General features: G+C 40.7%; 1 protein-coding gene across 3 annotated transcripts in view; it reads right to left on the reverse strand.

Annotated features, from left to right (window-relative positions):
• LOC113167307 (nucleolar protein 4-like) overlaps nucleotides 1-17,300 on the reverse strand; it is a 109,906-nt gene that overhangs the window by 11,989 nt on the left and 80,617 nt on the right. For all 3 annotated transcript variants that reach the window (XM_026367810.1, XM_026367809.1, XM_026367811.1), the window contains one exon: nucleotides 2,553-3,040. In XM_026367810.1, coding sequence (XP_026223595.1) covers nucleotides 2,553-3,040 — 488 coding nt within the window. The remainder of the gene's footprint in view (nucleotides 1-2,552; nucleotides 3,041-17,300) is intronic.

Consider the following 17,300-nt stretch of genomic DNA (forward strand, 5'->3'; position numbering starts at 1 on the left):
TCATTGTTCCAGTGCACATGTCCTTAATAAAACACTAAGTAAGAGTCTCATTAGGGTCTGACTGTATGCCAATAAAAAGGTCAATAAATACAAAGATTTAGGTCAAGTCATTCAAAGGAAGAAAGTATCACATGTAAATACTTCTTAAGGCATTGTATCCAAACTATGTACAATGTAAGTGTAATAATAATAGCGGCTGAATCTCAAAGTGTTACATAGAAAATTAAAACGAGCATTCAACTAAACATATAAAACATACATCAAAAGGAGAGAGTAGCAGTCTCATTAATATGCTGTTCTAAAAAAAAAGCTTGATCTCCCATTGTGTGGAGTTTAGTACTGGGGGTGATGAGATGGATGGAGAGCCAGTGGAGTGTCCAGATGATGGGAGTGATGTGCTCATATTTCCGCACCATCATAAGGATCCTGGCAGCACTGCATTGAATGTGTTTGAGCTTTTGAAGGCTCCTGCCAGGGATCCCAATAAGGAGTGCACTACGATAATCCATCCTGGAGGAGACAAAGGCGTGGACCCGCCTTCCGGCATCACAGAGGGAAAGACAGGGGAAGAGTTTGCAATTTCTCTGAGATGGGGAATGCAATTTTAAAGAGGAGGTGAACATGTGTGTCAAACGACAGGTTGGGGTCAAACTTGATGCCCAGGTTGTTAACAGGATGGGAGAGAGTGATGGAGTGGCCAGAAAAAGAAATACAGTTTAAGGAAGAAGAGTGAGTGAATCCCCTCCAGGCAGGATGTAAGAGCAGATGGAAGAATCAGAGAGGTATGTTTTCAGTCTCACATATATGTATGTGCCTGGCATGTCGACTCCACACTTTTAATCATAGATTAAATGTTGCACTTCTACAGTACGACAAGGCCCTTTGGAAAGAGGAACAACAGTGTGTACTCCAGCTTGGAAACATTCACTAGGGCCTCAGATTAATCTGTTGTTGATCCAGATTTCAGAGACCTGTCCAGGGTGTAACCTGCCTCTGACCCACAACAGCTAGGACAGGGATATAAAACAAATGGACCATGTGAAGACACATTTCTTGGTATCTCTAAGTACTGGTTACACCTGTGTCACTGTGGGTTCTAATGGTTTAAAATAATAGATGAATGTTGTTCCGGACTCTTATGTGCTCCTCATCACATCTTACATTCACATTTTAATCTCCCCTACAGCATTTCATTATATACAGTATATTTTCCATATTATCATCATGGTATAATTTTAAGTTTTCCAATTTGTTAATATTTTGATTTATTTATTTATTTTTTTATAACATTGATGTACTTTCAGATTTGTGTTTAAAAAGGTGATATAGAATACAGAGCTGTGATGATTAGGCAGTTTACACAAAATTAATTAGCAGCTATTTAGACTATGAACTTCAGGCATGTTTTTGGTGGTATTACTAACAATGTACAATATTAGTTTGGTTAATACTTATCTGAAAACTGTAATTACAAAAGTCACACAGCAAAAGAACAAAGATAGACACACACACACACACACACACACACACACACACACACACACACACGGGAGGTGTCAATGTGTGTAAGACAAAGTGTGAAAGGAAAGTGTCAGTAATGTGTTCCCTCCAAGGCTGGTGTGTCTTGTTTATCTGCTTCTGCTATTCACCTCTGTTCAAAGAGGAGAGAGGATCTCCTCTGCTCTCCCTGCACCTCCTCTCTCCATCTCTTCTCCCTTTTACCTTTATCCTTTTATCTCCTGACTCTATTTGTTGGCACCTCTTTACAAATAGCCATGCACGTCTTTTATATTTTAGCAAAGATGCCCTAAGTGAGACAACCTTGATGATGTAATTAAAACATTTGAATACAGATTTCATGTTTACCCTGAGCATGAATAAATGGAAGCAAAATGCTTTTTCTGAAAAGGAAAAGCTCATCTGTTTTCTCCTAATAAGCAGTGTGTACAGACAACAGCAGGAGGACATAAGTTGCTAATGGAAGTCACAATGAAATCAAACATAATTGCACTTATTCAATTTATTGGTGCTTTCTTTAGATTATAACCTCCACCTTTGCAATAAATGCTACAGCTCATTCAGTAGCATACCTTTTTAAACCTGAGCTGAGTGTACTAAAAATATTATAGATTATAATATTGCTGTATGCAGGAGTTACTGCAGTACTGCATTAACAGTTTATCAGTGAGTCTAACAATGTTATCCTAACATTCTGTAAATCCTCCCCAGCAGATGTGGCACAAGTAACAAACTCTATGACCAAAAAAAGGTCTGTAAACTACTCAACAAAACAGCAGACGGACACACAGCAGAGGAAAATCTGAGTGACATACTATGAATACTCTGTATTAATATCTGCTGCATTTACACCTGGGCTCACACAGACATTACGTGGACTTTGTACTAGGGAGCTGGCAGGATAAAGTCTGGGTAACCTCCGAGCTGAACAATTTAGACCTCTGCCTCCTAAGTCAAGGATGTCAGTGCACGTGTGAAAGCTTAAGACTCAGACAAATCATTTGTGTGTATAGACTGTGTTTATGTGCTCTCACCTTGCCCCCATAGTCCCTGCTGTCTCGGTCCAATCGCAGCTCAACAGTGTGCGTGTGGGAATGGGAATGTGCGTTGGGAGTGTGTGCATTTTGTGTGTGACTGGATTGTGTGTTTGACAGGGGCAGAGGCAGGGCCAGATGTGGAGCCAGAGAAGGTTTGGCAGCCAGCGGGTACTTCCTGCGGAGCTCCTCGGGTGCACTGGGATGCAGAGCGCTGAGCAGTGCTGCAGCCGCCGCGGACACAGTCACGGGCAGGTGAGTGGTGGAGAGGGGCAGGCGGTGGGGGAGTGGGTCACTTAGGTTCATTGGCTGTGGGTCCTCAGATGATGACGAGGACGATGTAGGTGTGCTGAAGTCCAGAGGGGCAGGGCCACCGTTGCCATTGACAAGCTCCGTTTCCCTCAATATGGCACTGTCTGTCACAGCAGAGGAGGGAGGGGTCAGGGCAGGTAGGCCGTTACCACTGCCGCTCTCTGAGGATGAATCATCTGGAAGAAATGACAGAGAGAGACATTCAGTTTCACTTACAGAAAAACATTTTTATCTAAACTGTTTCCTCATGTTTGTGATGTGTATGACCCCAGATGCAAATCAACATTGAGCTGAAGTTGTGTGTTCAGATTGTGATAGGAGGACAAAAGCCACCTTAACAACTGATAGATTTACAGTCACACTGACAGTGAGCAGGTACAACAGCAGCCAATATTTATTAAGTAAACCCAATTACATGAACATACATATACACAAACAGATATTACCCTTACTCCTGACCATTTTTCACATGTCCATCAGTGAAGATTCTATCAACTTGCATTCTGTCAACTTTTTTTTACTTTCTAATAGAGGATTTAGAAAAATAATCCAGAAAATTTACATTCACATTTGGCAGGCATGTTTCTCCAAAGCTACTTACAAGTGAGGTACAAGACAAGCAAAATTTAAGGAGAGTGAAGGAGAGAAAGAGAGAACAGAAAACGAGCACCTCATAATAGTATTATACAAAATAATTATAAGATGCATTATTACAATATCCTATCAATAGTCTTGATAGTCTTGCGGCAGGCTGGTGACCTGTAGAAGGTGTAACCTAACTCTCATCCAATAATAGCTGGGACTGGCTACACTACTACTTGGTGGACAGATATTCTATTAATATCAAATATGTAATTATTATTATTTTTTATAGAATATGTGTGTTGCTGCAGCAAGTGCATGTAGTATGTGTATGAGTAATATCAGTATTACAAAGAGATCTTAATCAGTAGGAAATGGTCGTTCACATTAGAGCCGTCATATAATAGCTGTTACATACACAACACATACATACACTGTGTATTTACTCTATAATAATTTGACTATGTTCCGTGCCCAGCAGATGGCATGCTTACTTCACAAACTATCTGGATACGAGATTCTTTAAACCAACTTTCTGCTTCTGTTTTTGTTCAGTGTTTGAAGAAAACATTAGTTTTCCATCCCGTTTCTGTTGCTTACTGTTTACTACCAATTAAAGGCAGAGTCAAAAAACACCACTGATCACTGATTTCACCAAACCAGATATGTGGTTTGTTGTTTGGAGTGAGACACAGTGTGAGTCCTCAGACTGGAAGACTGCACACAGCTGCTGTGGAGGGTTTTGTTCTGGGTCAAGTGGAGCAGGGTACAGACAGCAGCTTGACCAGACAGTTAACACCCTACATTATCACAACCCCCCCCCCCCCCAAAAAAAAATAAAAAAAAATCATCATCATCATCATCATCATCATCATCATCATCATCATCAAACTTTTCCAACTTCTACTTAATGTGAATCACTAAAACCACCTCCTGAAATCATTAAAATAATACACATAGGAAAAGTGTAAAGATACAATCTGAAACAGAAAGTTTGCAGCTAGTTCCATGTCTTTTCATTAGTCTAGCTACACCATCTAAGTAGTCACGTTGACCAGTGGACACCTCTGAGGCCGGAATCACACCTCTGACAGCTGCACACATGTGAACTTGCACAAGAGTCACTTAGATGTTTATCTCACCGTTTCTTCCATACCTGATGTTCCCTTTTTCCTTCTCCTCTGCTTCATGATACAACAGCAAGTTTTTCTTTTCTAGCTGCTATTTAAAGAAAGGCTATGTTGACTGATTTTTTAAAATATTCACTGTTAAGTTGTGTCTTTCTACCTTCTGCAGCCATATTAGTCAGGTTAATAAACTATCAGGAAATGCTTATTCTATAATACTGAAATGGAAATTATTCATAGACACATCATACTTAGGGGCAGCTGTGGATCAGCTGTCATCTAGGAACCTCAGGGTTAGTGATTCAACTCCCAGTTCCCTGTTTCCTTGCCACATGTCAAAGTGTCCCTGGACAAGACACTGAATGCCGAGCACTTAAGTGCAGCTGTCTGTCCATATTATTTCCCCACGTGGTAAGGTACGTATTATTATTATTATTATTATTATACTGTATACTTGTATTTTAAGCACAAGGAGTGCTTTAATGTTCCATATTCGATTTTACATTCACTGTAAAAATATGTCCTACAACTGTAACAATGAAGGGTATTTTAAAATAATACAAATACTTTTAAGTACATTTACTTAAGTACTGTACCTAAGTGCAATGCTGAAAAACTGGTACTGGACTTTTATTTTCAATATTAAGCCACTGCAATCAATATGTAAATATTGATAACTTATCATATTTTTAATACATTTTTTGGTTTCATTCACATAAATTAATTAAAAAACAAACGTCTGTATCTTAGCATATGGAAACGACACCCATTAAATAGTAAAGACAAGGGCATTTACTGGTGTGAGATGCGGAGTGTGTTGCTCTTAAGTTTAAAATGTCTCTTTCTGTCTATGTCTGTCTACATGTCTTTTCAGGCAGGCAGGTTAATAAATAAGTGATCATGGAATAAATGGTGTGTGCCAAGCAGCCTGGCAGGCAGGTTGGATGCCTATCTGCCTGACTGTTCCCTTGTATTGTGCTGAATATACTACTGGCAATCTCCATGCAACTTAAAATTTGATCTCAGGTAACACATTACTGTTTACCTGGAGCTGTATTTACAGGTACTGCAATTTTAGTACAAAGTACAAAAAGATGGAAAGGGATGAATGGAGAGGTCTGAACTAATAAACAGACAGAGACAGAACAGAAATCTTTATGAATTAATTTAAATAGAAAGCAGCAATCCTCCAACTGAGGATGACTGGAGGACAAAAAGAAGAAGGAAAAAACAGAACAAAATATAAATTGAATCCACAAAAAAAAGGTCTGTAAGAAAAAGAAAGTGATGTTCAGAAAGAGAGAGGGGAATGGTATCGACTGGGTCATTCGTTTGGTGGGGGGAGGGAGAGAGGTAGGGGTGGAGCCCAAACTGCCGCATGGAGAGAGGGAGAGGTGGGTAGAGAGGTGCTATGGTAAAAAGAGAGAGAAAGAGAGGGTGATGCACTGTCAATGGATGGTGGTGAAGGGTGGGGGGTGCAGAGGGAAAGAGATAAAGAGGGTGCTGGGAGGAGGAGGGAAGGGGATGTGGATCAGGGGTGGGGGCAACAGGAGGAGAACAGAGAGAAGAGGATGAGGTTGGACTAAGATGGGGGATGGGAAGGATGGAGACAGGAAAATGTTCAGGCACGTGGAGGAGAGATTTGTTCGGTTTATATTGTGTCTCTTTTCTTATTTGGCTCAGATATCTTTTTATTTCTGTAGCTAAATCACTAATCACATTTGCAGATGTTACATTGTTAGGATAAAAAGACACCTCCCTTTACCGTTTGTTTTTAGTAGTATCTCTAGTACAGAGTATATCATGAAGAGAGAGGAAAGCTTGACAAACAGAAAGGCAAAGTAGAGAGAGTGAGTAATAGGGAAGCCCTGGGACCTGGAGGTAGGAAAGCATGGCAGCATGTATTTATGAGTGTGTAAGGAGTATTCATGCATACATGGGAAGGCCAACCTAGTTTCTGCTGCCTTGACACAAATCCCCCTCAGCAGTCAGACTTCAGACCTTCGTCACCGTTTCTGCATCCCTCCATCCCTGACTGGCTCCACAGTGGGGGATTTCTGCTCTACTCCTCTGCTTCTGTTCCACCTCTTCTCTGTATTTTCTCATTTCTCTGTCCATGTCTGCCAAACAGGGAGTGGCCCACTCTCTACACTTCGTACTTCCCCATTCTATCTTTCCTATGCCGATTGCCAAACAGTAAAATCATAAACCTACTTCCTATACTACTTTCACATCTTGCCCTGTGACAAAAAACAGAGGGGGTCCTGTCCCTCTAAGGTGCTGATATTTACAGTTACTTATACTTATCCAATTAATATTTACAATAGGTATTGGCCAGCTTAACATGAAGCACTGACTCAGCTACACTGGTACTGACCCAACCCAACTAGATGCGAACAGTTAATAAAGTATTAACCAGTTCTCAATTTAATCAGTTCTCCAGACAAGGTCTGGAGAATCAGGTGAGAAGACTGTTCAGAGTTACTTGTTCAATTCAATTCAATCACACATGAAGCACACACTGAGAGGTTGACTGTGTGAGATGTGGCTCCAAAGCTCTACCACAAGTAGTGTAATTATTTTTTATAAATAAACAACTGAGTGAAAATTCTGAAAATATCTGAACAAATTCAGTCATCTAGGTCATGGTTATCCTAAAATTGCTGTTCTCTGGCAAATGGACTTGCTTGCTAAAAGGAAGGTGAAATGTCTTCAAGAAGTCTAGTTGCCACTGAACATCAATTGTGGGATATTCTAAAAATACAAAGTAGCTGACAGGAAGTGGACTTTTCAGCTGAAGTTGTCTCAAATTATGTTTTAATGGGAATTTTATCTAATTTTTGCACTGGCTGGCTTTGCATTACAACTGCTGTAAAACCAAACTGACCAGCACCGTTCCTATCAAACTATTCTCTGTAGCCTCTTTTACACAGAAACACCACCATATTGGTGATAAGGTGTTAAAATACAGCTATGGTTAACGTACACAGGTAATCGCCACCCAAGCTTTAGCGGTGTGACGTTTAATGTGATGTAACACGTACGTCGGGTGGATCAGCTGCTTAAAAAAACATTACACGCATCATATGCTTTTGCTAGTTTTGCACATTTTAGAAATGAATTGCTCTTTAAACAAGGTTGATGCATGTCAAGTATAACATGATCATAAACTATTATGGTCACAGATTCTGCAGCAACATGTTGGTGATGAGAACTTGGAGGAGAAACACTACTTGGACCACCACCATATGCAGCTGTGTAGCAGAAAGAAATTACTGGATAAAATTCAAGTCAGATTGGGGCCTGGTTAATCATAATAACACACAACTGGTTGGGTTATGTCACCAAATACCTGACAATGTTTTTCTGCTGCCTTCATCCTACTACTTTCATATTGTAGCCATGCTTTGAGTCTCCCCAGTTCTGTCTAGCTTATGGAGGATTTGGTACTAAAAGACCTTTCCAGTAAAATGTCCCTTTAAATATGAAGACCTTACTTTTATTTGAAGACTGACAAGATTGATTTCTCAGGTACAAGTAAGAAAACTCCGCCTACATGACCATGTCTAATTCTCCTTGTCCCTCTTCTTGCCACGCTACTCTCCTCTCTACCTGCCACTCCCTGTAATTCAGTCTCCAGCCAGCAGAGCAGTGACAGTGATGCATGGAAGTGTCTCACTGTGGCCCAAGGGGCACCGAGGGCACAGGAGGCGCCAGGTGTGTTTAAAAGGGCAAATGTCTTCTTACAGAAAGGACACACACACAGTCACAGTCACAGTAAAGTCCTTAGGTGAGGGAAACTGCTGATAGAAGACTGTGGGTCCCAAGAGAGACAGAGGACAGGTGGACCAAGACAAGTCAATTACCCATAGTCCACTGGGAGGGAGTGGAGGAGGAGAAGGATGCTGCATCAGCTGAACAGCAAAAGCAAAAAAAGTTTCTGTGATAAACAGTGTTTCTACCAAGCTCTGAGTCAACAGGACACTGACACTGTCGCAACAGAGGGTTCAGCTAACACTGGAAGCTCCCACACTGAAAACATCCAGCGTGCACCGTTGATCCCACAAGTAAAGTCTGAGGTAATTTCCTATTAGACAGAAGATGTATACACACATGAACTTCTAAGCAATGGCCCTTTAATTAAAAACCATGATATAAATCACCTGACTGCCAGCTTGCAGTGGGAGTGGAGAAGTACATTCAATCAATATGATTTAATAATCGTCACAAGATATTTTAAATTTCAGTCATACAAATCAATGTCTCTATTGTAGCAATGAGGGCGCTTGTGCATCGATTTAAATGAGGCAGGCGGATTACAAACCCTAGCATTAATTAAGCAGATTGTTTCTTTAATGTGATGAAGAAACAAAGGCAGTGTAAACTGTAGCCTGCAGGGGCGCACCCGAGTTTGTACCAGCAGACAAACTCCCTGCTGAGGTCGAAAGACACTGCCTTGTCGCCGTCTTCTCAGCTTCACCTCTTTTTTCTCCTGGTGTCAGCTTTCTCATCCGGCACGGTTCTTCGTTTGCTGCTTGTTACTGCATGTCTGGATGTTTCTAGCTGAGCTATTTCTTCTTCAGTGCACCTTGGTTTCTTTATCTTTTCTCTCAAGTGAACCAAAGATATCACACAAGAAGCAGAAAATGGATTTTCTTAAACAATAACTTGAGGACAGGGGTCCTGTTCGATTTAGCACACACTTGTACGTTGCCTATAGCTAACTTTTCATAAACTGGATTTACGTTTGGAGACCTTTGTTGGTTCCAATACATTACATCACAATGTGACCCTGTGTGCGTTTGTGTGTGTCTGTGCGTGTGTACATATTAACAGAGGTTTCTCTGCTGCTGTGTATGTCACACAGGCTGCTTCATATGACCCTGTTCTTTGTTTCTAACCAGTGTCTGGATAAACTCTAGGTCTTCACAATGAATTATGTGTCTCAGTGTGTTTTTAAACCAGCATCTTTGAGGGTGACTTTGGAACATAATCTATTTAGGGTTTTTAGTGTTGCTCCTGTGAAAAGCTAAACATTTCACAATGCAATCTTTAAACGTGGCCAAATAGTTTGAACCATGTGCTCATTACAATAATATAATACAATGATTTATATGTAATACAATAGAAGGCTACTGTTGGTTCAGTCACCAGCTCACTGGGAACGTTTTATTCATTTAAATCAGAACATGTACAGCTTTGATATTTGTGGTCTAGGTTCTGACCTTGTCACTCTCTACATCAGACCTGGGCAAATTAAGGCCCGCGGGCCACATCCGGCCCTTTGTACGTCCCTGTCCGGCCCGCGTGAGGCCAATCATAAACACCATAAATTAAACTTTTTTTTTTACTTTTATTTTGAAATTTTATTTTGAAATTTTATTTTGAAAAGCGTTACGTCGCTACGTATGCACGTCGTAGACGTAGCACCTTCACTCGCGTATACGCGTGTGTGAGTGAAGGTGATGCTGTTCGCCAGGTTAAGTTCAACAAATCCAAACACAGATCCTCTATGACTGATGACCACCTCTCAGCTGTCCTTCGCATAGCCACTTCAGACATTCCGCCAGATTTCAATGCCCTTGTTCAAGCCCAGAACAGACTGGATTATTCTCACTGAAGAGGTAACATGAGGTGGAAAGCATTACAAGTTATTGTTTGTGGAGATTAACAAGTTAAAAAATAAATTGCACTGGTTCAATAATTGTTTTTCTTATTTAATAGACCACAGTTTCACATAACCTAATATACATATTTACAGAGTGCTTTATTCTTCTGATTATCAGTACCAGGTATTCAAAATATTTAATTTAAGTATTTTACAATGAAAGAAAGTTGGTGGCCCTCTGACACAATTCAGGCTTCTCATGCGGCCCCTGATAAAAATTAATTGCCCACCCCTGCTCTACATGAAAACCCCTGGTTCGTCACAGCAGGGAGTGGGACTGTACTATACTCTTACTCCTACTACTTACTCTATTTATTTGATAACTGTAATTACTAGTTACCCGGAATCTGATTAATAACACATAATACAGTATAATCACAAGACTATATTGATTCCTGTTGTAAAATTCACAAACCTTTGATAACATTACATATTAATACTTTCCAAAGTAATACAGTTTTATATAACACATTAGCTCTATTATTACAGTTTGTGAATGCAACAATGTCTTACAATCAGTAACAACACGGTAATGTTCTTTATTGTCTTACTAATTAACAGTAACTGAAGGACAAACTGAATCTCATCAAATGTCTGAGCTGTTTTTTTATCTATGCCCATGTTACATCATCAGCTATCTCATGAGCTGGTCAGCTGCTAGACCATATACAGTACTAAAATATACTGTATGAGCTGACTAACACTAGCTAAGCTAGCTAAATATGCTAAAACACCAATACAATAAATGTAAATGAAGAAAACACTGCATGACAGCATATTAACCACAGCCACAGTAAAGCTGTCTTTGTGCATATTATAGAGACAGAAGCCCTGAAAGTCCAAGTCATTAGTAGGCAGCCAACTGTCTATTGCACCTGCCAATCAAAGGCTTTTATAAGCCCCCAAATCTTGCGTAATCTTGCAATGGAGTAATAATGTTGAAAAATACCAGTTCACATAAGACATTAGTGAAGTGCGACTATTAAAAGACAAAATTATCAAAATGAACTATTATACCTTTTTGTGGCATTTCAAGATATATCTTCATTAGCTTTAATGAGTTAGCATGTTTTAATGTTGAGACAATAACAACTGTAATTTAGTTACAGTATGTTGTTTATAACTGCTGTTTTTAAATCAACACTTGACACAAGGCCACACACAGTTCTTTACAGAAACACATACACAAGCACAGAAACACACGTACCAACACGATGTCATACTGGGGAAAAAAAAACTCTCAACTCTGGTGCATTTTACATTTCTACAATTATCTGTCAGCTATTAAGAGCACTGGATCAATTTCAGTGTCATTAGCAGGCTGGGCGTTGTTGAGTGGTCGGCAGAAGAGGGAGAAGAGGAGAATATGCAGAAAGAAAAACGGGAGAAAGAGAAGAGAAGGAGTAAAGGGGGTGAAAGAGGATGAAGTGGGTCTAAACCTGAAGAGGGATAAAAAGAATGACCAAGTGAGATACAAGGAGAATTAAACAAGATGAAGATGGAGAGACTGAAAAGGGAGAGGAATTATTCAGAGAGGGAAAATTAGGCAGAGAAGTAGAGGGAGAGGGAGAGACTATTGGAGAGTGCAGATCAGAGGGTTAAATGGTAGAGTGATGCACAAAAGCGCAGAGAGGAGTACAGAGGGATGGATGAAAAGATGGAGAGAGGGATGGAGAGGGAGGGTGGAAGCTCTAATGGGTCGTCCCCTGTCGTTTTTCATTTGCGGCTTCACTACGCAGAGACAGCTAGAGGCCTTTCTCCCCCCTCCCTCTTCTCAGAGGAGCTAACCTGAGCCAGAGTGGTAACAGATGCTAATTCCTTCACTGCCCCTCCTCATCCTCAGCCCCCCATCCCAAGGGATAGAAAGCCAAAGGGAGGTAGTAAGAAATAAGGAAAAGGGGAGGCAGAAGAGGTAGTGGTGGGGTGGGGTGGGGGGGAGGATGAGCTGGTGACTCCCCCGCGTGGGATTACAATGGATTATCCTGCTAAGATGCAGCAGGGGCTGAGAGCCAGCTCTCTGTGCCTGCCTGCTGCACCCCACAATGCCCCGCCTTGCTCTGCCTGGCATCACTATAGCAACGACCCTCCAAGTCCAACCTACCCCTCCAACACACATAAACACACACACAGACACACACGTGTCCTGCCAAAACAGACACCCTGAGCTCTTTCTTCCACCCTTCTCCTCTTGGTGACAGCAGCCCCCTCACTAATAGGACCAGCTGGCACAGACAGAACCTGCTTCATCGTTTTCACATAATTTCGATTAAACTGATGCAAACTGATGCTCATTTTACAAAACAATGTAGGAATGCACTTACTTGACAGGCTAGTGCATGAATTGGCAGACCATGCATGCAATTTTGGCACAACTTCTTTTTCTCAGACAGACAAGATCTCTTTGTCTTTTTCTGTGCATACACAGACTTACAAGTCTCAGTTATTTAAAGCGCTCATATTATGCAAAATCCACTTTTTGGTACACATGTATGACTCTCTGGTGCCTGTAGACACACAAGTATGTTAGCAGTGCACTCATCGCTCATCTGGTTTTGTAAAAACCTGTCCCTGAAGGATACATTTAGAGTCTACAACCAACTATTCTCAGACTGAAGAAGCTACTTGGATGAGTAGTGACAAGAAGGAAGTCCAGTTGCCATGACTCAACTTCTAGATAACTTCACCTGGACAACACCCTGAAAATGACACATTGTCAAGTCTCAGGGACCCAATGCCGGCTCAGACTCGGGCCAAACACTGCCGTCAACAATCTCAGCCAAAAACTAGCAGCCAACGTTGTTTTTACTGACTTACTCTGAAAACACTAAAAGAGCACAAAACACACAGTGCTGACTTTTAGATATATAAATAAACACAGAAGTCTCTCTACTTCCTCCTATACTCACAGGACTAAGCAAGCGAGTGTGCGTGTGTGTGTGTGTGTGTGTGTGTGTGTGTGTGTGTGTGTGTGCGTGTGTATGTATGTGTGCGTGCAAAGTTCTAACCATTCATAGATGCTGGATCAATTTCAGGACTGAAGCTCAAAGATGGAATTCTTCTGACTACAAACACAGACTATTTTGTCTTGTTAGTTTACTGGGTTAGCTTGTTAAATATAGCCCCATTAGCTGCACAGTAATGCTGCACAGCTAAGGAAAGGAGCAGGAGAAATTTTGAGGCTAAGTACATGGCCGGACAGTGAGGATATCCTAGAGACATTTTGTGAAACCTTTTATTTTTTAGGCAGTAGTGGATTCTATGGTGGTAAAGCAGCATGTTTATCTGACACCACTATAACTTAGTGCAGCTCCCCTGTGTCTGCTGCTACCACAGAATCTCTGACTTTGTGGGGGATCTCAAAACCAGTCGCTGACATTTTGGGGACTATTATGGGCACTTTAAAGTTACCTGGTGAAAATCCTCGAAAAACAAACAAACAAAAACAAACAAACATATTTTTCAAAAAGAGGAGAAAGAGACAACATGACATTCAAACTAAAGGAAAGGGACAGCATATGTGTGCTGGAGTATGTGTATGCATGTGTCCTCTAATGTCTTTCTCCAACATGTGTACTGTATGTGCTGACACCTAAACAGGCCATTTGCATTGAGCCTGCAAAAGGCCATCTGGACACACACATATATGCAAGGGTTCAATAGCACGTGCTCCCATCTACTGTATTCATATAGTTCGACCAACACACACCCAAACCAGCCACCAGATTTCAATGCACGATGCACACTTGAGGTGGCAGTCAGACAGATAATCATTCCTTGGTGACCTATAAAACCAAGTGGTGAAGTACAGACACTGCATAGATGGGCAATGGTATCATGATCCAAAACTGCACTTTCTCTAAAAGCTCCAGCATTAGAAAAACAGAGTCAGTTGTAAATGGATGATGTGTCTGCAAAGAGGGAAAGAGAGAGAGGCGAATTTGCAAAGTGATAGCTAAAAAGCCTGATCAATTTCGGAAAGTGAGAGATAGGGAGATGAAGAGGGAGAACTGTTTTCAATTCTGGTTCCCAGGCAGCTCAAAACTGCAGAATGGAAAGATCGCCTCTTTTGTCTTAATCCTTTAATCGTCTGTTCTCTTTTATTAATAGATAATTTATGCTCCTTTATGAGCTTATTCTGTCCGTCCCTCAGCTCTTTGTTCTCTTTCTACTTAATTCGCCTCTCTGCTTATCTTTCTCCTTTTGTTTTCATATTCACACTGTTGACTGTTGGCTTTTTAGCCATAACTCCATTACTGTCTCACAAGCCTTAACATGCTAAGAGAAATCCAGAAAGGGTGGGGAGCAGAGGGGGTTCACAGGGGGTTGACCACTTACACATATTACAAACTTGATGTTCTGTTCCCAAAGCACTTCCTGGTGTTGAACCAACATGATCAGTTCCTCATTTAGCTTTACAGTGCAAAATGATTATACATTTGATACATTTGTATTTTTTAGCAGACGGAGTAAGTCAACATGCTGCCTGAACTTTACTGCAGCTACAGTAAAAGCCATTCAGACTGAATCCACCTGCACAATCAAGTAGGAACAAACAGTAATGCTTCTTATTTTAAAATGCAAAATCACAAAAAAAAAACACAGTAAAGGTATAACTGAGTAATAATAAATACTGACTGAGTTAAATGCAGCATTTGGCCTTTGTATATAGTATGGAATACTATAGTATAGTATTCCATACTATAGTATAGTATAGAAGGGAGACAGGCACTTCAGTATAAAGGAGGTACAGAGAGTCAACTGGGCAGAATAGGAGGATGGTACAGTCAGCAGAGGAGCTACAGTTGATGTCGCAGCCTGGTACTGCTTGCACACCCATTAAACACAAAAAACAACACACTCTTATGCTCTCAGAGAGTCCTACATTTTGTTTTGTTGACCTCATGAAGACTGTCTACTGTTTGACCACTCTACCATACGGGCTTCATTGATCATTTGCCCCTAGAATTCACCCATTCAACCAATCCCTGTGAATTCTGAGCAACCATGACATTTTGTCTAATCACTTCTGTACTGTGCCTGAACAGCAGCAAATAATACATCCACTTAGGACTGACTGAGGTAAAAAAAAGAAGAAATTCACAATTTACTGATTGTTGTGTATAATTTGTAGGCAACTTTTGGAAGAGTTGCTGCTAAAGACAATTCCCACAAAAGCAGGGCACATTGTTTTACACCATACATCCTAAAAGGGTTAAGGTAAGTTATATTAAATAAGCATGGTTAGTGTAGTATAGATAGCAAAGTGATGTTGCTTTTTTCGCATTATTCTGACATCTTTTTTTTTTTTTACATGCTCTTGCAATTTCATTGCAAAAAAGCCACAACATAACATGCGTCACAATTTTTAAAAAACATTTCAGCAAAATCAAGCATTTTCAGCGGCAACAATCCCCTCTAAAAGTCAGCAACAAACAGGAGGAACCAACTGAACATCCAGAAATGTTAACCGTGTGTGTTGCAGTAACTCCGACCTAATGTCAGGTTCTTCTGCAGAGAACTTGTCAAGGTCTGTTCGAATAACTGTTTGAGTATCAGACACCTCACCGACCAAGGCCTTGCTTGTCCACTTATTGGCTTTGGCCAACTAGACAAATGGTTTTACACCCTTGTCCTAATCTGTGCTTCACCACAGATGGACCTGCCAAGACACAGTGTTTACTTGAATTTTTCTAGACACATATCAAGAATATAGTAACAGTACAGGATGAACTTTAGCTCATGTTCTTGTTCTTTCTAAGGTTACTTAACTGCTGGATAGATGGAACTGCTTAACTCTTTTTGACAATGTGGTAAGCACTAAACTGTACATCAATGAGATAGCTGGTATTCCAGTCTCCTTAAAAATGACAGAATTATGTTACCCTGAAATAGCTTGATAGAGAAACTTTGCATCCAAAGAGACTTACCTTTTAAACATAGAATGAAAAATAAAAATGCAAAATGCTATGTGTAGTTAAAGCTGATGCACTGATTTCACTAGTACTGCCCAGTACTATTTCACATAAGCGTTTATAGAAAATAAAAATCTTATCTATACATTTTCTACATTTTTTAACTGTAGTCAGAGACAAACACACTATCAGTTGTACTCAAGAAATCATTGTCCTTGTTGGACAGCAGCTATGCACAGCAAGATTAAAAACATGTGAATAAAGTTTTCCACTGAGTCAATCACAGCACAGTGGGTTAAAGACCACATTGCAAAACATGCAAAGGAAACCATTAAAAAAAATGTTATAATGACAACTGAGAAGGATAATGAGGTGAGATATTAGCTGTCACGCTGTAATTCCTAGTCAGCGCAGCAAAGAATAATCAGGATCTGGGAACTTGGTCAACAAGCTAATAGGATGGGAATGCCAACATGACATAACACAATGCACAGAGGCAGCCCACAGGGGACACGGACGACAAACAAACTCTACACTTGTTCTCTACTCTCTCACTCACACTCACACACACACACACAAATCACACTCTCCACCCCATGGTGTCTGTTTCTCTCTTCCTCTTTCTATCTCTCCATCCCTCTGTGCCCTTTCACCCACTTCTCCCTCTAAATTGCTGCTGTCCATCATGCTCTGTGGCCCTGGGTCAAGTGTGCTGATGTGGCTCCAAAGGCTAAAGGAAGATGCAGCAGCGCATGGGTCAGATAGTGAGCATGCCGGAAGCAAAGATTGTCTTGTTCCCTCAGTACAGAAGGGACGATGTTCAGTGACTTACTGTAATCTACAGTAAAAAATCTTCCGGTAGCTTTTTTTGGCCTGTAATAGACTGCTGAGATGGTCTCTCACTGGGAAACCACCACTAGCCATATGTTGGTAAAATGCTGACAGTGGTCTAAAGACAAGCAGATACAAGTAGTAAAATGTAGAAGGGGTTTCTAGAGATGATTTATGAAAAACATAATGGACACAGACACTACCAGGTGACACGCTGGTCAGTGTTATATCTGCTCATTTGATCTCTACAGGCACCAATTACTGACAATGACATACTTATTAATATCTGTCTGCTGTCAGGAGAACTAACGTGTTT

Source organism: Anabas testudineus, chromosome 7 (assembly GCF_900324465.2).
Source record: "Anabas testudineus chromosome 7, fAnaTes1.2, whole genome shotgun sequence".
Classification (NCBI taxonomy): Eukaryota; Metazoa; Chordata; class Actinopteri; order Anabantiformes; family Anabantidae; genus Anabas; species Anabas testudineus.